At 42.4% G+C, this 25,080-nt stretch overlaps 2 protein-coding genes across 2 annotated transcripts in view; one reads left to right on the forward strand and one right to left on the reverse strand.

Annotated features, from left to right (window-relative positions):
- ATP5MF (ATP synthase membrane subunit f) lies at positions 1-16,430 on the forward strand. The gene is made up of 5 exons (XM_061599245.1): positions 1-39; positions 8,003-8,159; positions 10,445-10,552; positions 15,321-15,437; positions 16,264-16,430. The coding sequence occupies exons 1-5, from the start codon at positions 16-18 to the stop codon at positions 16,290-16,292; spliced, it is 435 nt and encodes a 144-aa protein (XP_061455229.1). The 5' UTR covers positions 1-15; the 3' UTR covers positions 16,293-16,430.
- The window catches only part of CPSF4 (cleavage and polyadenylation specific factor 4), a 14,579-nt gene continuing 5,871 nt past the window's right edge, over positions 16,373-25,080 (reverse strand). The window contains exons 4-8 of the mRNA XM_061599243.1: positions 21,620-21,715; positions 21,208-21,301; positions 19,754-19,826; positions 19,081-19,251; positions 16,373-18,424 (exon numbers count right to left, since the gene is read on the reverse strand). Of these exons, the coding sequence (XP_061455227.1) occupies positions 18,356-18,424; positions 19,081-19,251; positions 19,754-19,826; positions 21,208-21,301; positions 21,620-21,715 (503 nt within the window). The 3' untranslated portion in view covers positions 16,373-18,355. The remainder of the gene's footprint in view (positions 18,425-19,080; positions 19,252-19,753; positions 19,827-21,207; positions 21,302-21,619; positions 21,716-25,080) is intronic.

A 25,080-nucleotide genomic window follows, 5' to 3' on the forward strand; every position in this document is an offset into this window, starting at 1 on the left:
TGGAACCTCGTTATAATGCAGGATTCGGATATACCACAGGTATGACAATATCCTCAAGCGCAATACTGTATCCAGTACCGCGGTTTTCATTATAACACGGAACCCTTATAACGTGGGTGCATCGTTAGTCCCCTGACACCCAAGTTATAGCGAAGTTGTACTGCATTTGCATTTTCAATAAAAGATACAGATAGAGTTGTAGGAATTAGTGGCGCAGAGTGGTAAGCAGTGGTAATACAGCCGAAGCTCTGCTCATGGCCGGAGTTCGATTCCAACGGAAGGAGGAAGTCGAATCTCCAGTAAAAGGGGTCGAGGTCCACTCAGCCTTCCATCCATCTGTGGTCGGTAAAATGAGTACCCGGCATATGCTGGGGGGTAAAGAAAGGCCGGGGAAGGAACTGGCAATCCCACCCCATATATACGGTCTGCTTAGTAAACGTCGCAAGACGTCACCCTAAGAGTCAGAAACGACTCGCACTACAAGTGCGGGGACACCATTACCTTTTTACCATATTGCTTATAAAATCACTATAAATCCAAATATTATCTTAGGCTATCTGGATGGGCATGATATATACAAGTCAATTAACAAATAATACTTGTCCTCCACCTTTTTTTGCTACCTTCCACTCACCCTAATCTCTACTAAACTTTCCAGAATGGCTACAACACCTTCAATGACCAAAAGAAAGAAAGAAAATAAAACGAAAAGAAATAAGATATATAGATCTTGCTTGTATTGTCACAGAAGAGCTTGTGTACTTTATCACAGAGAATGAAGTCCTCCTGCTTTTTATTTATTTATGTCCCACCTTTCCTCCAAAAAGCTAAAGGAAGCATACATAGTTCTTCCCCTTTTGTTCTAGCCTCACAACAGGCCCGTGAGGTAGGTTAAGCTGGGAGGCAGTGACTGGCCCCCTTGGCAACTTCAAGGCCCCCCTGCTTTCCCTTTGTACAGGACAGCCCACCAAACAGAAGACTGTCTTCCTCAAAGTAGAACACATGGCCCACCCTAACTTGAAACATGTAAAGGAAAGAAAGCCTCTGAGTATGGGCAGAGAGTATTTCCATTGCTATTGAGTAACTCCATCGCTTGGATGGATGGGGCATGGGATTGTGGTGCCAGCTCATAGGGTATAGCTCTAGGTTTTGGGAGACCCTCAAGAACATGGCCTCTCCTGAGACCACAGTGCAACTCAGTCATCACTGCCACCCAGAGGGTAGACAGTGGGTGGCTGCTGCTCCTCTTCAACAGAGGTGACGTAGGGGTTAATGATGAGTCCTCCCAGGTGCTGGGATGCTGACCCCTGATGTTGGCCCTGGTGTGGCACTCAGTATATTTTTTTTCACAAGGCAAGCACAGGTGTTAAGCCAGGAGTCAGGGATCTTTTTCAGCTTGAGGGCCACATTCCTTTCTGGGCAACCTTCCAGGGGCCAAATGCTAGTGGTGGACAGGGCCAGAGGCAAAAGTGGGCAGAGTAATGAATGTAAATTTTACTAGGCTAGTTTTTACACACATTTACACTCTCTTTCTATCCTCCATCCGAACAAGCAAGAGGCTTTATCTTAGGGTAGAGACACCCTTACTGTTGTGCTGGTTCCAGGGTGTCTCCATCTCTCTTTTCTGAAAACAGGGGCACACGATGCTAGTCAAACTCCAGCCCTTTTTACTCTAAAACCTGGGCAGATCAGCTCCAATTTTTTAAAAAAATTCAGCTTCAGACAGATTTTGCAACTGATTTGTAGATCAACTCATTACCCCTCCAGGTGTGGCCAATGGAAATGTTTTGCTGTAGGCTCAGGCAGAGACAGTGATTGACCCAACACTTTACAGTGGGTGGTCCTGAAAGATCTGAAGTCAGTAGAGGGGAAGGAAGGTGTGTCCAGCCAAGGCAGAGTCGCTTCGAAACGCAGCCAGAAAAACCATTCTTGCTGCTTTTGAAGTGACTAGTGTGCCCACAACCACAGTTAAAGGACACTTTCCAGTCAGGCAAACACAGTTGGGAAGTGAAGGAAAGCCAGTGAGGGGCATGGCTTGGGGAGAGTTCTGAAGACCAGATTGAGAGGCTTGAGGGGGCACATCTGAGGCTAATACCCAGTGGTGGCTGGTGCCCATTGGGACAGGCAGGGTGGAAACAGGGAGCCCAAACAGTAGGTGAAGACAGAGCCAATGAAAGAGCCAACTAATCCTAGCTTTGTTCCCATCATCCTTTCTGCTGAGTTCTGCAAAAGCAAGACTGAGATGAAGGAGGAGGAAGCTGACAAGGAGTGCCACCCCGGACTGGTTTTAAGTAAGATGGCAGACAGGTGAGGGTAAGCTGAGGTTGGTTGGGCACCTCCCTATTGCCCTCATAAAGCAGCCTCCACTGCTAATTCCATTGGACCACGAGTTGTTGTTTCAGCTGAAAGAAAGGAAATGTTGCAAAGACAGTATTGCTCGATGTGAGCTTTTCCCCCGGAGTCTTTAACTAATATATTCTTCTTTTTCTGCATTCTTTCTAATTGTTCGCCGCAGGAAATACTGCAAGCCTCCTGCCTTCCTCAACCATTTAGCATGGCCTCCTATGGATGCGAACTTGTTTAATGGCCTATCCTTTTGCATTCACCTTTAGCTCAATTTTAAGTAATAAGTAAATAAATAAATAAAAAGATGCTTCCATTCTTTCACAAGCCTCTGAGAGCCTCTTAGAGGGCAATTTCTGAACAGACTGTTTTGCAAAACAAGGCTGACACCTGCTGGGGTACTCTGGAATGGCTTGTCAAATAGCACGGCTTCATTCACGATTGGGCCCACATATTTAAACATGACCTTAGTTTCTCTATATGCAAATGATCAAGTATGGATCTGCCCTCAGAAATGGCAGATCCTAAGTCCTGAGAGTAGGGATGCCAGGTATCTGGTTTTTGCCCAGAGACTCGATTTTGGGGGTTCTCTCTGGGTCTCCAGGTGGGTCAGCTTAATCTCCAGACTCTCAGCTTTCATTTTAAAAAAAGTTTCTAGGTGGTGTGGTTCACAAGATACACACCAAAATGTCAGCCCCCCACCCACAACTACTGTGAAATGATCTCTTAGCTGGCTGCTCTAACCCTGCCCTTTCAGGTTTGTAGCCAATAAGTGAAATCAGGGTTGTGATTGACAAGGGATTTCTGGGCCTCCAGGCAGTACCTAGACATCATTGCAAAGGTAGCAAACTATTCCCCCCCCCATTTATCTGAAAATCACATAGAGTAAGTATATAGCTTTCAGCAGTACCAAAAATCTTTTTTTCTCTTATGTGCAAGAGTCAAACAAATTTAAATGTTCCTGGGTTGTTGAAGAGGGCAGTGTTTTGAAAACCTTCCCAATTTGAAGCTTTAATCCAATACTTGCTATTCTGGGAGTAGTGCTACAATGCTAATCCCACATACCCGGAATAAACCCCATTGAATTCAATAGGACTTACTTTTGAGTAGACATGGTTAGGATTGTGCTGTAAATTAATGGGACTCTTCAGTGAACGTAGCAAAGGATTGTGCTTGTGTTGTAAATCTTTCTGTCCCTCTCCAATCCTATTTTTAAAGCAATTAAGGCAGGGCTTACATAGGTATCACTGCTTTTATTATGTAGGGAACAAATACTGATTTTTTTTTAATGTTCTGCAATAACCAACTGGTTTTGACAATAAACTATTATATGGGGTCTATGTATTTTTACATCTCCAGTGTGTGTATGTATATGGAATATTCCCAACAACACTGTGAGGTAGGATTGCCGATTGGAAACCAAGGTAGCTCACAATAAGAAATAAATCCTTTTAAAATCCAATGACCATAAAATGTATAACCAGTTGCAAAACAACTTAAAGTGGCATGATTCTGAATTTTGGGTTGGGTGAATTTCCATATCACTTGAGGCTGCATGCCTCATGGAAGCTGCATGCTTCCATGTTTGAGTAAGTCCCATTGAATACATTGGGACTTGCTTCAGAGTAAACAATCATAGGATTGCACTACAAATATATTTACAGGTTGTGTAAATAATAAACATTATTGACAGTCATGCTATTTCCTCATATTATGTCCCGATAAATATTTGATATCACGCTATGGTTGTACATCATTACTTCCTCTACATTTTAAGTGTGCCCATCTTCCTTTAGCAGCCATGGTTGCTCTCTGTTTTCATCCTGAGGGGCAGATTAGGCTGAGAGATGGTAAGTAGCCCATGGTCACCCAGTAAACTTTCTAGCTCATTTCCATTTTAAAAAATTAATTAAAATGATTTACATGCAGGCAAAGTTTATTAAGTAGATCCACACAATACATGTAAAGAACATCCATCTTGCATTTAAAGTACATAAATGTAAATGTACTGGCTTCAAGTTGATTCCGACTTATGGCAACCCTATGAATAGGGTTTTCATGAGGCTGAGAGGCAGTGACTGGCCCAAGGTCACCCAGTGAGCTTCATGGCTATGTGGGGATTTGAACCCTGGTCTCCCAGGTTGTAGTCCAACACCTTAACCACTACACCAAACTGGCTCTCACATGACTTCCCCTAAAGAATCCTGGGAAGTGTACTTTCCCCCCTCACAGTTATTGTTCCTATTACCCTTAACACAGTCCCCATGATTCTGTGATGGGTTTCATGTGCTTCAAATGTGTGTTTCATGTGCTTTAAATGAATTATGTCAATCTGCCCTAGGTATGCTGTGCATTCATTAGTGAACTGAAAAGAACAATTTTAAAAGACACTTTTTAAACAGGGAAAGGGCTGTAGCTCAGTGGCAGGACATATGCTTTGCATGCAAAGGTCCAAAATTCAATTTCTGGAAAAGACTATTGCCTGGAATCCTGAAGAGCCTGTGCTAGTTCATGTGCTCAGTACTGAGCTAGATGGTATCAAATGGCCTGATTTGGTATAGGGTAGATTCCTGTGTTCCTAAATGTGGAAAGAGACCCAAGGGCCACAGTGACTTCAAAATTTATGTATTTTATTTACATTTATATACCGCTGTATTGTAAAAAATCTCAAAGCGGTTTACAGAAGGAATGAAAACAATAAAATTATTGGCAAAAACAGTTTAAGACAGGTATTTTAAAACATTCAAAATAATAAAACCAACAATGAGTTAAAAACAGATAAAAAACACAATAGCTTCTACCTGGCTGGGTAGGCTTGCCTAAACAAAAATGTTTTAGCAGGTGCTGAAAAGACTACAATCAAGGCATCTGTCTAATGTCAATAGGCAGGGAGTTCTAAAGTATAGACACTGCCACACTAAAGGACTGATTTCTTACAAGAGCAGAACAAGTACTGTGTGGCACCCGTAACATGAAAAGCACACCTTGAACTTCACCTGTTAGCAAATCGGCAACCAATGCAGATTTCAGAGCAGAGGTATTATGTGCTGATAGGGTCTCACTCTTGTCAGCAATCATGCCGCAGCATTCTGCCTTAACTGAAACCCCCAAGTCTGGTTGTGCTGCATGGGAATTTCTGTGACCTTGGCTGACTGGCTGCCAGAATGTTTTTAGTTTTGGTTAGGAATCCTGACCGGTTGTAGGATGCTGAGTTTTCTGCCTTACTCATAGGAATTTTGTTGTGGTTGGTATGGCATTGCATTTAGGAAATCATCACTGTCTTTTCTTTTTCTATTTGCATTTCATTTACCTTTAACCTCATTCCCTTACATCCACAGAAGCAACAATAGTGCTTCCATGCGCTCAGCTCAACCCCCTTAAACCTACTGATGATGCACCTTATTGGTTGCATGACGGTTTGTTTCTTGCCCAATAGTGGTAAAAGAGAATTCACATACTGGGAAGTGTGGCTGCAATTGTTGTTCCCAAACTGCTGTCTGTGAAGGTAGATCAAACTGTATGTGTTTTCTCTCTGTGAATTATTATTCACTGGAATTGGGTTGGCTGTCAAAGTGAGTTTACAGAAGCCCACAAGGTAGAAAGAAAAGGCTAGAGAATCTTCTTACTCCTACTCATTTTTCAAACCTCTTTCTGAAGTGAAGGTCAAATCTATAAAGAAGTTTGAAGCAGACATGTTAAAAGGTACAGGCAGGGCATTCCAGGCAGGGGGTTGCCAACCCTGCTTGGATATGGATATCTTTGCAGAGGTTCCCTAGTCAAGCTTTACCAACAGCACAATCCAAACCATATCTATTCAGAAGTAAGTCCTATTGAGTTCTATGGGGCTTAATAAGTGTGTTTAGAATTGCAGCCTTCAGGGGCATCCATCTTTACTCCTGAGTGCTCCCATCTAACATCTCCACAACTTTAGGCTTTCTTCCTACAATGGCCTTCTGGTGATTGGGCTGGCCTGAAGGCACTTAAACCCTTCTTGCCAGAAGCAAGTAGGCTAGATCAAATGTTCCCTACCCAGGCTTCATCTTTTAGCTAAGATTTCTATCTTAATTTCCAGTCAGAGAAATGTTTTTGTTTGAATTGTATGCTCCAAGCAGCTGTGGTTGATGCTTAATGTATCGTGCTTAATGATATCACTATGACTTGCCCTCGTGACATCACTAGGGCCTGCCCCTGAAATATCAGGGTTTAGGATGTTTCTGACCTGGCAACCCTACCTGAGAGGGAGGCATATGTACTCATGTGTTAAGGTTTACATAAGAACATAAGGAGAACCCTGCTGGATTAGGCCAATTGCCCATCGAGTCCAGCATCCTGTTCTCACAGTGGCAAATCAGATGCCTATGGAATATGTGCAAGCAGGACCACAGCGCAGCAGGACTCACCCCACTTCTGATTCCAAGCAACTGGCATTCAGAGGCATACCGCCTCCGAGAGTGGAGGGAGAACATGGCCATCATGGCTAATAGCCGTGGATAACCTTATTCTCCGTGTATTTGCCAAATCCTCTTTTAAAGCCAAACAGGTTGGTGGCCATCACTGCCTCTTGTGGGAGTGAATTCCATAGTCTAACTATGTGCTGTGTGAGGAAGTACCTTGTCCTGAATCTTCCAGCATTCAGCTTCATTGGATGTCCACAAATTCTAGTGTTATGCAAGAGGGAGAAAACTTTTCTCTATCCACTTTCTTCACACCATGCATATCTTATCCACTTCCATCACTTTTTGTTTGCCTTTGCTCTAAACAGCCCCAAATGTTGTAACTTTTCTGCACAGGGGAGCTGCTCTGTCTCTTCGATAATTTGGATTGCACTTTATTATTCAATTTAAAATGTCAATATCCTGCCTATTAAATAATTAATATTAATGAAGAAAAAGCAAGAGTAAAAGCAGATAGCATCAATGTAGAACAAATATTATTTTAATAAAACATGCAACAGAATAATTAATAATTTGAAAATGATTGTTTCAAAATAATTTTTATTTAAAAATATGCCTTTGTATTTTTTGGGGAAGTGACCTACCTTTTTTAGAATGCATTTGGATTTTATGCTTGCACCTTTACGTCGTACATACGTTCAGCAGATAAAACCAGCCTAAGAAACAAAATGGGGTGGTGGTGGTTCAGTTTTCAAAGAAAAATAAATATGATTAATTAATAAATTGCTTATAAGACAAGCATCTAGTCTAGTTATTTGAGAGCATTTTCTAAGTAGGAGTTTATTGTTTCTGGACTGGAGGTGGTTTTCTGCTTTTGTGTCAGTTTGTAGCATGAGGTACTTTCCCACTTGTTAGCCTTTTAGGCTTCCCTAAAACGGAATATAAAGGGTTGCCTCCAATGTTAGTTCTACTCAGAGTAGTCCCACTGAAATTAATGGACAGGACTTGATTAACTTCAGTGGGTCTGTTCTGAGTAGAATTTAGTTGGCTACAATCCAAACTAATGAACAGCCCGATGCTATGCCGGTCTACTCGGGAAGTAAGTCCCACTGTGTTCAGCGGGTCTTACCGCCAGGTAAGCGTGCTTAGGATCGCAGCCTGATACGCAGCCTAGTGGTGGGGTAAGAACAGAACTGTGAAAAGAACTTCCCCTCCCTCTCTTTTCATCCTATCCGGCGGCTCGCTTCTACTTCCTTCCTGCTCAGACTCGTCCCGCCTTCTACACCTGCCCATCATGTCGCCCAAAGAGAGGCCGACCTTCTTCCTGTGAGCCCTCTCGCGCGTGCGCGGCCTTCTCCCAGCAGCCTTTGCGAAGCAGAGCCGAGAGCTCCTTTGGCAGCTTCAAGATGGCAGACCGACCGGGTAAGCGCTGCTTGGGGAAGGGAGACTCCAAGGTGACCTGGCTTCGCTGGGGCCTGAATGTTGTTGTTGTTATGTGCCTTCAAGTCGATTGCGACTTATGGCGACACTATGAATCGGCAACCTCCAAAAGCATCTGTCGTGAGCCAGCCTGTTCAGATCTTGTAAGTTTAGGTCTGTGGCTTCCTTTATGGAATCCATCCATCTCTTGTTTGGCCTTCCTCTTTTTCTACTCCCTGCTGTTTTTCCCAGCATTGTTGTCTTTTTTAGTGAGGGGCCTGAATAGCCTTAGGGAATCACCACCACCTTTTCCTCCTCCGAAGTGTCCAGATCCCTGCCCTGTTCTGGTCTCTCCTCAAGAACGAGGATATCTCCGTCTCTATCACAAATGCAGCTCTGGATAGAGCCCCGTATCACCACGCCGTGCTGGGATGTGTCCTCAAGTCTGTCGGGTTTCTTTATCTCCCTCCTCCCTCTAACAGTTCGCTTGTGTATTTTTTTTTGGGGGGGGGGTTCAGGCAGCGAAACTTTAGACAGGCCTGCGTCTCTGTGTTAAGAAAATATCTACACTTGCAGCATTTCTGCTTGCCAGGTAGCTTTAAAGGCACAGACGCTCTCCTAGGGGTTGAAGAGACAATGGTGCTGAACCTCAAGCATCTGTTCTTATAGGTTAAGCCTGGCCCTAGACAACGTCAAGGCCACCCTGCTTTCCCTTTGTACAGGACAGCCCACCAAACGGTAGAACACATGGCCCACCCTACCTTGAAACATGTAAAGGAAAGAAAGTCTCTGAGTATGGGCAGAGAGTATTTCCATTGCTGTTGAGTAACTCCATCGCTTGGATGGATGGAGCCATGGGATTGTGGTGCCAGGTCAGAGGGTATAGCTCTAGGTTTTGGGGGTCCTTCAAGAACATGTCCTCTCCTGAGACCCCAGTGCACACAGACAGAACTCAGTCATCACTGCCACCCAGAGGGTAGACAAGAGGTGGCTGTGCCTCCTCCTCAACAGAGGTGACTTAAGGATTAATGATGAGTCCTCCCAGAGTGCTGGGATGCTGACCCCTGAAGAAAGTGGACTATGGAGAGGGGGGAGATTCTCCCCAAAAATAATCATGTTGATGTTTTGCATCTAGAAGTTAACACCCTCTCTGCTACTCTGATCTCGGAATGCATCCAAAATGGTTCTCTTTACCTCCCCATATAGATTAAGTAAATGAATAGTTGTTAGAAGACCATAAGAGATGGGCCTAGCTAGTCTAAGTAGTCCAGCATCCTGTTCTCACAGTGGCCGACCAGATGTGGATGGTTAGGTTGCAATCGGGACAGGAGGGGTTTCCTAGAAGGAAATTCTGCATTGGGTAGGTATGAATAAATGAGACAGTTATATACAGAGTTATCCACAGATACTGCAGATCTTGAACTTTACAGTTGCCACATAATGTCTGTTCTGCATTTGCATGAAGCCATTCCTTTAGTATGGTAGCACCTGTCCTCTGGAATGTCTTGCCTATTGACATTAGACAGATATCCTTATTATACTGTTTTAGACATCTGCTAAAAACATTTGTCTTGGCAAGCGTATTCACATGATAGGAGCCACCTCTTCCATAAGCCTCAACTTTCAAATTCATTGTCCACAGCTGAACCAAAGGCCACATACATTTGGCTGCACCTACTCGACTTTATCCCTGATTACATTCATTACTCTCACATTCTATCTCCTTCTTTTATGTCCCCTATGGTCATAGTATAGATTGTGAGCTCTTTGGGGCAATGCCCTGTTACTCTGATACTCTTGTTAAAAAATATTCTACATTGATGGACTGTGTACATAATTAAATACATAACTGTATATTATGTGCGTTACATATACATAATAGTATGGGGAACTGAAGCTGAAAGATCTTCTCTCTCAGCAGAAATTTGAACCCAAGGCAAACCATCCTCACAACTCTTAAATGACATACCTAAATACATCTCTCACTGAGAGCCAGTGTGGTGTAGGAGATAGGGTCCTAGATGAGGACTGGGGAAGTCCAGGTTCAAATTGCTGTGACATTCACTGAGTGACTGTAGAGTAGTTTCCATCTCTCAGCCTAGCCTAATTTACAGTTGTTCTGAGGATAAAAGAGGCGACGGGTATAAAGAACCTTGTGTACCACTTGGACCAGCTCCTTGGAGCAGGAATAGTATAAAAATGTAATACAAATTGTAACCTATTTCTCCAGTGTCAGCTCCTAACCTAACTGATGTATTCCTCCTCACATTCTTGTTTTTCTCTCCTAGTTCCCATTAAAGATATGAGGCTCCTGGATGTTAAAGTGGGACAGTTGCCAACCTGGTTAACAACACGAGATTACAGCCCAACTGGGATTGTTAGAAGTTGCCAAGGAGGTGAGTAGTGATGTTTGGTTTGGGCATGTATTCCTCCCAGAAACCCTATGCATGTGCTGTTTTATTGAATCTAGTTGTTTTCTATTAATGTTGGAAAACCAACATTTTTTACAATAGGCAATGCTTCATAACTCTGGTATTAAAGTCAGTAGTGTTACACCTGAGAAATGGCAGGATTCTATCTACAATAAATTTGTTTGTAGAAATACTCTTAGTTTGCCAGTGAAATAAAGGCCTCATGATATAACAGTGTGAGGGTCTGAAAACCTACATGGTCCTGATCCACCTACAGATCTTTAATCCCACTTTTGAACTTGGTGACCTCACTCTGTGATCCAAATATTTATTTGGCAGTATGTTTCCCTGAACTCTGTAGCATAAGAGTAAAGAGGTGCAGGGCTGAGCAGCAAGTCCCTTTTCAGTCTTGCAGCCCAGATCCCTTGTTATTACTCTGAAGTAACTTCCATTTAACTAGTTGACACTTCCTAATAAATACACATAGAACTGCAGCCTTGAACAGGCAGTTTCTGGCCCTTGCAGCTACTTAAGTGATTTATACATCACCCTTCAATAAAAATCCCAGAGTGGCTTACAATTTTTAAAAACATAAAATTAATTCACTAATAGGCAAAAAACCTTGCAGTTTAAGAACATACCTATAGCCCACAGCTATTCTATCAAACTTTAAAAAGCAGGGAAATCGGGCAGCTGTAGTGAATCCGCCAGGGGAGCAGGAGACCTGAACTCCTTTCTGAGATATTGGACTGCCGTACAAATTGGTCAGAATGCAAACACCATTTGGGTTGGTCTTTCACAGTCCAATCCACTTCCTGTGTAGCTTGGAAGAATTTGGTAACATGTGCCTCTGAGCATATGGTGAGTGGTGGCAACACTTGCCGTCTCCAAAGATAGAGAATTATATTTGTGTATGTTTGCTGGTGTTCTTCTTACTTTGCTTCTTTCCTGTGTTATTAATGTTTCTACAGAGAATCTACACTAGAAAATTTTATTTCCCTCATTATTCATCCCAGAAATCTGTGTCAAATTTATTTTTATTAATTTCAAAGCCTTTTTATTGGTCATTGTCATACGATGGTAAAGACAGCCTTTTGTGTTTCAAATTGGAGGTTATGTTCTATTTCTATTTTGGGTGCATTAACAGTGGAATTTGGACCTGCAGTTTGATGAAAAATCAGACTGATTCCAATATGTTGCTACTTCAGCAATGACTCTAGCTGTTGGAAAAAAGAGGATGCATATTTTCAGCCTGCTATGTTTAAACCACTTCATTTAAGGCAAGGTGGGCACAGTCAATTAAAAACATAGAGCACACCTAGCATTTTGCTAGAATATATTTCACCTCCCACTGTTTTATCTTGTGCAAATTGAGACACTCCTGAGGTCCACTGGAGACTATTCTGCAGAAGTCAGTGCCATTATTCCACAGTTATGTTTGGAGTTTTTTTAGTATAAATTTTGCAAAGAGTTGCTGTACTTCACATATTCACAGAAATAGAAACAAAAGAAAATGATTTCCTATAGGAAACTTCACTAAAATTGCAAAGGAAATTAGACATATTTAAAGTGACCATCTGAACTATATGAACTGTCTTAATAATGTTGCTTCCTCCCGGCTAAAACAAGATCAGCACAGCACATGTCTTCTTTCTATTATTTGGGCTGATTGCAGGTGTTGCCACCACTCACCATATGCTCAGAGGCACGTTACCAAATTCTTCCAAGCTACACAGGAAGTGGATTGGACTGTGAAAGACCAACCCAAATGGTGTTTGCATTTTGACCAATTTGTAGGGCAGTACAATATCTCAGAGAGGAGTTCAGGTCTCCTGCTCCCCTGGTGCATTCACTATAGGTGCCCAATTTCCCTGCTGTTTAAAGTTTGATAGAATAGCTGTGGGCTATAGGTGTGTTCTTAAACCGCAAGGTTTTTTGCCTATCAGTGAATTTCCCTGCTTTTTAATCCGGGAGGTAAGAAATGGGATCCTGTCCAAGTTTGCTGAGAATGGATGGAACATTTGCATGCTTATTGAGTTCAATGGGATTTACTCCCCTGCAATCATGCTTAGGATAGGTGAAACTGACCACAGAGGATGGGGAGGGGAGGAGGAGGAGGAGGGAGGGGAGGAAATGCAGAGGGGAGGACTGGGAGGGGAGGAGGCAGGATGGAGAGGGGAGAAGGACAGGTTTGATAATTTGCATGTTTATTAAATTCAGTGCGTTTACTCCCGTGCAGTCATGCTTAGGATAGGTAAAACTGACCAGGGGAAGGAGGGCTGGAGTGGGCAGGGGAGGAGGAAGGGAGAGGAGAGGGGGAAAGCAGGTCTGATCATTTGCATGCTTATTTTCAATGGGATTTACTCCTATGCAATCTTGGTTAGGACAGGAAACACTGACCATGGGGGGGGAGGGGGGCAAAGGAAGGTGGAGGGGAGAGCAGGTTTGATCATTTGCATGCTTATAGAGTTCAATGGTATTTACTTCCGTGCAATCATGTTTAAGATAGGTGAAACTGACCATGGGGAGGAGGAAGGGGAGGGGAAGGGGAGGGGAAAGAGGGGATTGGAAGGGGTTGGGGAGTGAGGGGCAAAGGAAGGGGAAGGGGCAAGAGGAGGGGATAGGAGGAAGGAGAAGGGAGGGTGGGTTCATCATTTGCATATTTTTTGAGTTCAGTGGGATTTATTTCTATGCAATCATGTTTGTAAATGAAAATGGACTGCCTTCAAGTCAATCCCCACCTATTGCGACCCTTTGAATAGGGTTTTCATGGTAAATGGTATTCAGATGTGATTTCATCATTGCCTTCCTCTGTCTGAGGCTGAGAGGCAGTGACTGGCCCAAGGTCACCCTGTGAGCTTCATGGTTGTGTGGGGATTTGAACCCTGGTCTCCCAAGTCATAGTCCAACACTGACCCAGGGAAGGGGCAGGGAGTGGGAGAGGAGGAGATTGGGTGGGTGGGCACTGGGCAGAAGGGAAGCCCCTTTCCTTTCCAAAAGGAAAACATTGTGAACAGAATCATTCTTTTTCAGGCTTTCCCCCACCTTTTTATTCTACAGCAGACACATGTAGCCTCCCACCCAAATTTAAACTAAAGCTTTCCCTGGCCACATCCACACCAGGCCTTTATTTCACTTTGGACAGTCATGGCTTCTCTCAAAGAATCTGGGAAGTGTAGTTAGTGAAGGGTGCTGAGAGTTGCTAGGAGACGTCCTGTTCCCCTCACAGACCTTCAATCAGAGTGGCTGACTGTTAAACCATTCTCTCAGGGGAATAGGAGTCTCTTAGCACTCTTCACAAACTACACTTCCCAGGATTCTTTGAGGGAAGCCATGACTGTCTCACATGAAATCAAAGTCTGGTGTGGGTGTGGCCCTCTGATTAGGCAAGCCCAGCAGCTGTGAGGCTTTTAGAACTCTGACAGTTGGTTCTTACTGAGCATGCTCCGCGTTATCATTGGGTCCCAGTCAAAATTTATTAAATTAATTAAAAATCAGCCAGGCATTTTTTAAACTTTTAAACTGCAGCAGATGAAGGTCAGAGTATGGGGCAAGGTCAGTATTAGGATTACAGGTACTCTGTCAACATGGCTGATTTTTAATGAATTTTAACAGATTATGAGAACTCTCAGAGAAAAAAAGTCCAAAAGGGCTCTGAGGGTTTTCTCTCTCTTTTTACACTTTGAACTGTCTATTCTCACTGACTGTTTTGTGTATCGCCATGAAAATTGACAGGGTTGTTAAGCAAGCGTTTCTGAGTTCAGGACTATAAGTTTTGTAAGGTTTTGTTTTGAAATGAGCTTATGGGAAGCATCAGAATGGCATGGGGGGTATTTTCAATTTAACATTGTGGAATGTGAAAAATCCCCGCTGGCTATAGTATACAGCCACTCTTGTGGCTGTATAAAAACAAATATATACTTAAGCAGCAAAATCAATAGGTAGCAAAAAAATCATGCCGTGGCTGCTGCTTATGAATCAGAACCCAGAGGGATGTAGATACTTATATGAACGCATGTTATCCTCATCTGGAGTTGGCAGTGCTTCCACAGCACCTTAAGCAGAGATCTTTCTTTTCTAGCTGTCTGGACGAGAGGGATTGAATGCAAGTCCACTTTCATGTAAACATAAGTCTTCTGCAGAGCTGCAGCCCTAACCTGATTTTTTAGTCCCTTTTCCTCTGTGCTTAAACAGATGTCTTAACGTGGCCATTTTAAATTTGGGGCTTGATAAACTGAATGGCACTGACTGGTTGCAAAAAAACCTGGTCTTTGGTAAGGAAGGTTATCTACGTAGGCTGAAAGTCTAAGGACACTTGCTAGGAAGTTGGGATTTGCTTCCTAGTAGACATAGGAACAGGCTGCAAAAATGATGATCTTGGGCTTAGAGTTTCTCCTTATAGTTAGCCTGTTAGTGTAACTGTTTCTTTTACCGCTACTAGATGCTCTTCTGCCTTTGCCTCTGCCATCTGAAGATCTTCCCATCACATAGCTGTAGCCAAGAAAGTACAGGCGGGCCCCGCTTATACGGCAGGTTCCATTCCGGACTGCTGCCGTAAAGCGGAGATCGCTGTAAAGCGGAACCCATTGAATATAATGGGGCACATCGCACAAAAGTGTCACAAAACCGGCCTTAAAACGGGGGATTTCCCCTAATTGAAAGCCGCCGCATCAGCGGAACGCTGGAAAATGGAATGCCGGTAAGTGGGGCCCTACTGTACTGTGAAGCTGAGACTGTTTTCCTATTTCCCTAGGTTATGACAGATTTTTCAAGAAGTATATTGATGTGAGGAAAGGAGGTATTGGAGGTATTGCCATGATGCTAACTAGCTATGTGATCATCAGCTACATCTGGAACTACAAGCATCTTAGTGAGTAAAACCTTTACTGTGTATACCTGAGAAGCAATGTTAAACAAGTGAGATAATACTTAATGCTCTTAGGGAAGAGCATGTGTGCTAGGATTGGTTTTCAGTTGGTGGGTGGAACCTTTGGCGGTTTGTGCCCCAGCGTAAGGTGGGATGCACCAATGGAACTGCCACACTTCCTTCTTGAAGAGTGTTTTTAACTGCTCCGTTGTGTTGTGATAGTTAAATGGCATTTCCATGGTCAGTGTGTACAGTACCTCTGAGCACTGGTGCTGGGGGAAAACAAGTGGGCAGTTGCATTCATGGGAAATTTAATTCTTGATTAGCCTAGTAATTGCAGCGTGTCAGGGACTTTGAGGTGATAGGTGTGTTTGCTAGTTAAAAGTCCTAGTAATGGAAGAACTCTGCTAGGCTGGATTAAAGGAGACCCATCTAAGCCAGCATTCAGTTTCCAATAATAGTCAGCTACATGGTTTGGGGAAATGTACAAAGATTTATAAATCTTTGGTACTGCCAGTGGCAATTGCAAATAAGGCCTTCCCTTGGGTGGTACCTGCTCTTCAGAATTCTCTCCAAGCACTGTTCTGCTTCGTTGCAGTGCTGCTGTCATTAAGCATCAGCATAAAACCTATCCCCCCCCCCCCCCCCGGGGCATTTGGTTAATGACATCCTACAGTATGTCATTGTTTATGCTAGTTTACCTTAACAAATTGAGCAAGTTATAGGCTGTTTTCAGCACTAATAAAAAGCATGGTATAAAAATGCTTTAAATATATAAACATCCAAAAGCTGTGCAACGTTAAAAAACTGGCTTGTTTTGATTATTCAGAGCATGACCGCTGGAGGAAGTATCACTGAGAGTCAATGGACCAGAAGAATACAAGGCGCCATTCTGTGACTGGTAGTGAAGATTGCTTCAACTAAAGACAGACTGGCTGTTATGTTCTAGAATCACCAGTGTATTCTGTGACCAATAATAAAATATTTACCAACATAGTGACTTGTAGAGCTAATTTGACCACTGCAAGATGACAGGGCATTTCTATAAGCCCTTATTCTCGAGCTGCAAAAATACAATAGTGTTTGAAAGGATCGTTCCAACTCTACCAGTTTACATACAGTTAACCACAGCCAGTCAGTGAATATTTTCCTCAAGTTGTGACAGAATTAAGTGTTGTTATAAGTATCAACCTTGCTTATGCTAGATGAAATGAAAGTACTAAGTTCCTGTTTTAAATAAATGTTCCATAGACCTTAAATTGCCTGGAAGATGACCTTTGTAGTTCTGCCACATTCATCTTATGATGTGCTTGCTTGGTTCATCAGTTTGTAGTTTGGGGGCACCCAGTGTCTTCCCTCTATTTGCAGTTCTATTACTCCCACAGGTTATAATTTCCAAGAGCAAACATAGGCCTATATGGTGCTGATAGGACATTTTTGTGGCAACTGAATGCAGTCATCCTAGTCAAACATTTGCTTCCCAAAGGAGGATAAACAGTACCATGCTATAAACAAAATAATCAAGTGATAAGATGACATACTTGAGACTTACTCAGATCTGCAGAGCAAAATCAGTTTAGGCTACTAAAGCTATGTGCATGTTAGAGCTAGGCTAAATCTAGTCCTGGCAAGAGAAGAAAACCATTTACACTAGTATATCCTCTCTTTCCTTCAGTGTCCCTAATAAGGGACAAATGTTTCTTCTGCAAGAGGAAGACTGCCTTTCACAATGTTGAACAATGGCTCTTGCTAGAAAACTGCTCACTCTGCAAAATGATACTTTACAACTTTTTTTAATTAACTAAGAATCCTGGACAAATCATATGATGCAGGACCCAGTTAATTCTTCTCAAGCATGTTATCTTTCCCGACCCCCAAGTCACATTTCACAAATTAAAATAAAAGCCCAGCTTTTTCCATCAAAATACCTCCCTTTCAAACAAAACAAATGCTCAAAGGTAGTTTGGCAACTGTAGCAGGTATCTGCTAATGGCTCGAGCTTGTATGACAAATTTCAGGAAGAATTCTGATTTCAGCTTCGATAATCAATTTGAGTTCTCTGGCAGAAAGCATGTAACCTGGGTTTCATTCTACATATTTGCCTCTACCACCCACCATGAATACATAAAGAACTTTAGGAAGTTCCTTCATTTTTCACCTTTGACTAAGTTAAAGGGAGATGAGCTCTATACCAGGTGGGGAGCCTTTGACCCTCCAGATGTTGCTGAATCACAACTCCCATTATCCTTGGCCCTTAGGCATGCTTGCTGGAGCTGATGGGAGGTGTAGTTTAGCAACATCTGAAGGGCCAAAGGTCCCCCACTCCTGTTCTATACCACTGTGACTTCAGCTGAGCTATAGGTGCAAGGTTGTCACATTAGACTTCAGCATAAGATCAACTCCTTCCCCCTCCCACAACTTAACAGGAGGCTGCTGCAAGTAGCTAAGAAAACTCTTTCCACATGATGTACCAAAAACCCTTGGACTAAACACCTTACAAGGAACACAGCAGTACAGATCTTCAACAAATGCAGAACACAGTACAGTTGTGCAGCATATGGCATCTCATGAGCTAATTCCCACCTTCCATCGCAGCCAAGGACGGTTGAAAAAAGGAAGACTTCCAAACAAATGCATTGGAACAAGGAGTGCCTACTCCAAATAAAGCATTTCAGAAGAAGGCTTTTGCATCAAGTTCTTCTTTACCCCATTTCTCCACTGGGTAGTCTGAATAAAGGCAGGCACCACTAAGTTCTATCCTTAAAAAGGTTTAAACAAATGATGAAATACAAAAAAAGGGTTGCAGATCAATAGTCCTCAACTGGCCTTCCTTTTGGTATGGACATTGAAAAGAGATGAATTAACAAGTTCAAGATGATGCCAGGCAGAATTCAGCTCCCATATAAAAAAGTGCTGCTGGCTCACTGTCCACTAAGGAAGGCCAAATGTCCTTTGGTGCATCTGTTAGCATAATGTCCTTTTTCACCACACTGTGGGGAGGAGACAAAAATATGATTCTATTAAAATACGTTGTTAACAGCTTTGAACAAAAACTCTTATGAATGCCAGTGATAAGATTGAAATCTTGCTTTCTTCTTGATGTGTTCCCAGTATAGGAAGCCTATAGTTTAAAAATCCTGTACATGAAGATGGCAGTGGTGGGTTTGTGCACAGAGGAACTGATGACAGACTTGACAAATAGGAAGACATCTATCCCTCCCAGCCTCAACACAACTCATAAAACAGACTTTCTCGCCCTCATGGTTGAGAAAGATGGGGACGGACACACACTTCTAAGAGTGCCATATAGTACACTTCTAAGGATGCCATATAGTCCATTTAGTAGATCAGGGGTGAGGAACTGGATCCAGACATGGCCAATCCTCTGCAGGTAATTGGAACTTTGAATATGGTGCCTTTCCCTATGGTGTTACTTTCAGAAGAGGTTGGATACCCCCAGGAACTCCCAAATGTATCTGTTCCTTGCTGAATGCAGTGCCAACAAAATAGAAAAAAAATAAATACAACTATGAACATTATTATGATGTGGTTTATTACTTCACTTGCAGAACTCAGGATATGAGATGAAGAATGAAAGATTTCATTGGACAATTCTTTCCCCTACAATATGCAGGCGTCAACTTACCTTGTAACAGGTGACCTGCTCCAATGGCCGAGGGCCTCTGTTCCCTATACTGTTGTTTTGAGACTGCATGACACCAATGACCTGTGGGGTCCTCTGTTGGTTGGGAGAAGAGTTCTGACTCGTTAACTGGATAAGGGATGATGACCTTTGTAATGGTGGGTTGTTATTTTGCTAAGGGGGTGGGTGGGTGGAGAAAAGACCAAGCATTGAACAATCAATTTGGAAGAATATTCTAACCTTATGTATCAGACACAAAAAGCACAAGGATCACAGTTCTTAACCCAGACATTCTCATCATCTCAAAATTCAAAGTACCATAACCCCCACCCCAAAACACGTGAGTAAACCATGCTTGAAATGCAACCACCCCCAAGCATGCTCCTTTTGGCCAAGGCTTTTACAAATGCAGCAAAGAAAATTTACCATCCAGCCTTCAGTAAGCAAGGAATTCCCACGCTACCTGACTAGAGAATGAAACACCCACACTGTATAAAAAATAAATCTCCTTTAAACCAAGAGGGAAATTACTGGCAATGACTGCACAATGGTGCTTTGCAATTTCTATTCTCAGAAGAATATCAACCATAAGTACTTGGCATGTTTGGTGTTCAACTATTGCCACCACCCTGACCCCCTGGCATTGAGAAGATGCTTCATAAGCAAGTGGGCATACCTTTTGCTGTGGTTGTGTTGGCGGAGGCAGTGGTGGTTGCTCTGTCGTTCCCATAGGAAGTTCAAATCGAGGGCTATTTTAAAAAAATCATATACATAAGGAAACATACAAAGGTTGAACTCATCCTTAAACACTGACACGTGCACTTACAACTTCAGAGTTCATGTATTGAGCAATAGAAAATAATTCCATTCCATATTACATTTTGCTGATCAGATACAGAAACTACAGTAATAAGAAAGTTATTTCCTAGACACAATTACAAAGTTCTAGTACAGGGAAGAGAAACAGATTCTCCCCAACCAAACAACTCAGAGGCGAATAATCACTACCACCAACTGGCCAGAACAGCTTGGCCAGGAACAACACATTCCCCCAAGTCTAAAGAAGACCAAGCAGCTTTCTCCCTCAGCTACGCTGATGTAGGAGGACATGCCAGAGGCTTCGGGGTTTATTTCATGATTCGAAGGTTACTGACCAGCCAAATAAGAAAGAAGCACACGCTGCTTTTTAATGAGCATCCCTTCCTCCTATGAAATCAAATCTCTATTACCGACTCGCAAAATTGGAAGGAAACAAAAGGCTAACTTCCTCAATCCTATTACGAGGCAAGACTATCCATGTGACCCACCTATACACCAATTACTTTCCAACCCTGTGCCACAAGAAGCACAGAGAGAAATGCTTATGGAGCAAATACCTTGAGATGACATGGAAGTGAGCCATGCTCCATGCTTCTAGGGAAGGTCAAGGTCACTTTCAACCTTGCCATTCCTTACCATTTCATTCTGAGCAAAACCTAGGCTCTGCAAAAGCCTGCTTGAGTGGGACGACATAAACCACACGGTTTAGAAACATCTTTATGAAATACAATAATCATTTCCCAAGACTTCTTCAGTGCCTCCATTTGTCTTCCATGCATTCTCCAACAGTGGAGGAGGGAACCATTCTACACTGGGATCTCCTCCAACCCACTCCGGCAGGCAGGACCAAGATCCTAAGCTTTGAGATCTTCCTGTGTAGGAGAGAGATCTTTCACATTCTAATCCTGCCTTAGCTCCAGAAATGGGGCTCCACAGAACTTTCTTTCTTCAACCTTTTCTCTTCAACCTTTCCTATTCCTGGACTCTATTTCTCTTCTATCTTTCTGTCTTACTTCAATGGAGCTCAATTAGACAGAGGCGTAAAATGTTTTCTTCAAACCAGAAAAGCACTCTAGCGCCTTCTTGTAACTCCTTTGAGCAATACTCTCACTGTGGCCTCAATCAAAGAGATTTTCAGGATTCTTTTTCAGATGGGAGAACGCATGCCAGATGAGCTCACGACACTTATTAGTGGGCTTAGGGAAAACTTTTTTAAAAATTGTATGTGCCAGAATGTGGCATAAATGCTATGATGCATAAGGTTAAAGGGGAAGCTCCAAAACAACAAAAATAATTTTGGAGCATACTCACTGCATGAATTTGCAAGTAGGTCCCTCTGGACAGAAGCCTACCAGATAATTCACACAAATAACACGCCGGGTATGTCTGTGTCTGCAGAGAGGACCTGCAAAAAAGAATGTTATGGTCATGTCTTATTCGTGAATACAGGAAACCTGCAGGATATGCAAGCCTTCCCACACACACCAGAAATTTTCAGAACTTCTCCACAAATAACAGAAATTTTCCAGAAATGAAGATAAGCTGGTTATTGAGCAGCCAATCACCAAACAGCCAATCCTTACGCCAACCATCAGACTTGAGGCTCTCCCACACTGCAAGATGATGTAGCTTCACATTACAGTTACAAGACATATATGTTGGAAGTTAGCACAGATGCAGGCAAAATAACCCAGACATCAACAGAAACGTGCTGTATACATACCATGTTTACAAAAACCTCGGTCATACCATGGGCAATCTTTGATCTTAGATTCTGGGTCAATGTGCAGGAATGGGCACTCCTTGTTGCTGCATTCCCCTGCAGTAGACAAACACTCACTTTACTGGGCCAAGCAAGAGAGAAAGAGCATTGTGCATCAGCATCAGGAATAAACAGCCTTCCCAAAATAATTATACAGCAGTAGGAATAGCTTGCATGCATTTCTTTTGCCACCATTTGAAATTTTACTGTCCTTTCCATCCCTTTAGAGAAGTAACCAGTACTAGTCCTGGAAGTTTAAACATTCTCTGGCTGGCTACATAAAGAAGCTGACAAGTTAAACATGAAGAGTCATCTTCAAAAATGAAGATAAGGTCTTAAAATTATGTTATACTAAATATCTAATCTCCACTACATGGTTGGTTGCACTCTGATCATTTATTCACTCCAGGTGCAATCCAAAGTAGCCCAACAGAAACCAGACCTTAAAATTACAGAATTCACCATTTGTCAGGGCAGCACATCATATCATAAAACTATGATAAAGACTAAGGGGACAAGGAGATTGCAGAGAAGCTGATCGAATTCTTTGCATCTGTCTTCACAGTAGAGTATATAGGGCAGATCCCTATGCCTGAACTAACTTTTGCAGGAAGGGAGTCTGAGGAACCGAGGCAGAGTGGTGACAAGAGACGAAGTTCTAGGTCTATTAGACGAAACTCACTAATAGGCAAAACATCTTGCGGTTTAAGAATGTACCTATAGCCAACAAATATTTCTATCAAACTTTAAAAAACAGGAAAATCGGGCAGCTATAATGAATGCACCAGGGGAGCAGGAGACCCTGACCTCCTCTCTGAGATATTGTACTGCCCTACAAATTTGTAAAAATGCAAGCACAATTTGGGTTGGTCTTTCACAGTCCAGTCCACTTTCAGTATAGCTTGGAAAAATTTGGTAACATGGGGAGAAGAGGAGATTGGGTGGGTGGGCACTGGACAGAGGGAAAGCCCCTTTCCTTTCCAAAAAGAAAACACCGTGAACAGTATCATTCTTTTTCAGTGTTTCCCCCACCTTTTTATTCTACAGCAGGCACATGTAGCCTCCCATCCAAATTTAAACCAGAACTGTCCCTAGCCACATCCACACCAGACCTTTATTTCACTTTAGGCAGGCATGGCTTCTCCCAAAGAATCCTGGGAAATGTAGTTAATGAAGGGTGCTGAGAGTTGCTAGGAGATGCCCTCTTCCCCTCACAGAGCTTCAATCAGAGTGGCTGACTGTTAAACCACTCTGGCAAATGGAGCTCTGTCAGGGGAATAAGAGTCTCCTCTCAGCACCCTTCACAAACTACACTTCCCAGGATTCTTTGGGGGGAAGTCATGACTGTCTCAAGTGAAATCAAAGTCTGGTGCGGGTGTGGCCCCGATTAGGCAAGCCCTGCAGCTGGGAATCTGGCTTTTAAAACACTGACAGTTGGTTCTTACTGACCATGCCTGACATAATCATTGAGTCCAAGCCAAAATTTCTTAATTTAATTAAAAATTTGCCAGGCTGGAGATCTGCACTGGGAAGATGACAATTGAAACAAATAACCAGGATGCTTTTTCATTTTATCTCCTATGTAATCAATTTTATTGTTGGCTTACGCTGTGACCCCTTAGTATTTTGTATTTTATGTATGATTTATCAAAGTTCAAATAAAAGTTTAAAAAATTGGTCATACATTTTTTTTTTTACTTTTAAACTGCAGAAGATGAAGGTCAGAGTATGGGGCAAGGTCAGTAATAGCATTACAGGTACTCTGTGAACATGGCTGATTTTTAATTAATTTCAACAGATGAGAACTCTGACAAAAAAAGTCCAAAAGAGGTCTGGTTTTTTTCTCTTTTTACTTTTTTTGTGTATCACCATGAAAATTTAGACTTTTAGAGGGTTGTTAAGCAAGTGTTTCTGAGTTCAGGAGTATAAGCTTTGTAAGGTTTTGTTTTGAAATGAGCTTATGGGAAACATCAGAATGGCATGTGGGGTATTTTCAATTTAACACTGCGGAACGCGAAAAATCCTTGCTGACTATAGTATTTCATTTTTTTCATTTATAAGAGTATGCAGCTACTCTTGTGGCTGTGTAATAAAAACTGACAAATCACAGGGTCCGGATAGCATCTACCTGAGAGTTCTCAAAGAACTCAATTGTGAACTTGTTGATCTCCTAACAAAAATATGAAACTTGTCCCTCAGATCCACTTTCATACCTGAGGAGTGGAAAGTGGCCAATATAACACTAATCTTTAAAAAGGGATTGGGATGGGGAGATGCTGGAAATTACAGGACAGTTAGCTTAATGTCTGTCCTGAGAAAACAGGAAGTATTGTTAAAAATAGCAACCATAGAAAAGAGCAAATCTTGCTGAAGCAGAACCAGCATGGCTTCTGCAAGGGTAAGTCCTGTCTCACCTATTAAGAGTTCTTTGAGAGTGTCAACAAGCACATAGATAGAGGTGACACAGTTGACATAATGTACTTGGACTTTCAAAAAACTTTCAACAAGGTACCTCAGCAAAGCCAAGTAAGCTTAGCAGTTATGGAATAAGAGGAGAGGTCCTCTTGTGGACCTGAAGTGGCTAGGAACGAGGAAGCAGAGAGTAGGAATAAATGGACAGTTCTCTCAATGGAGGGATGTAGAAAGTGGAGTCCCCCAAGGATCGGTACTGGGACTTGTGCTTTTTAACTTGTTCAGAAACAATCTAGAGTTAGCAGCAAGGTGTCTAAGTTTGCTGATACTAAATTCTTCAAGGTGGTTAAAACAAAAAGGGATTGCAAAGATCTCCAAAAGGGCCTCTCCAAACTGAGTGTGGGTGGTAAAACAGCAAATGAAACAAATATAAAGTGATGCATGTTGGGGCCAAAAATCTTAATTTCACATATAAGCTCATGGGGTCTGAGCTGGCGGTGACTGACAAGGAATGAAACCTTAGGGCTGTAGCAGATAATTCAATGAAGATGTGGATCCAGTGTGCAGCAGTTGTGAAAAAGGCAAAGTCCATGCTAGGGATCATTAGCGAAGGAACTAAAAAGACAACTGCCAATATCATAATGCTATGCAAATCTGTGGTGGATATATTGGAATACTGTGTGCAGTTCTAGTCGCTTCACTTCAAAAAAGATACTGTTAAGTTAGAAAAGGAACAGTAACAGGCAACCTAACTGATCAAGGGGTTGGAGAAACTCCCTTCTGAGGAAAGATTGCAATATTTGGGTTCTTTAGAAAAAAGGCAAGTAAGAGGTGACATGATAGACATGTATACAATTATGCATGGCCTGGACATAGTGGATAGAGAACGTTTTCCTCCCTCTCATATAATACTGGAACCCATGGACATCCAATGAAGCTGAGTGTTGGAAGATTCAGGACAGACAAAGAAAGTACTTCTTCACACAGCACATCATTAAACTATGGCATTT

The sequence above is a fragment of the Rhineura floridana genome, chromosome 17, assembly GCF_030035675.1.
Source record: "Rhineura floridana isolate rRhiFlo1 chromosome 17, rRhiFlo1.hap2, whole genome shotgun sequence".
NCBI lineage: Eukaryota > Metazoa > Chordata > Lepidosauria > Squamata > Rhineuridae > Rhineura > Rhineura floridana.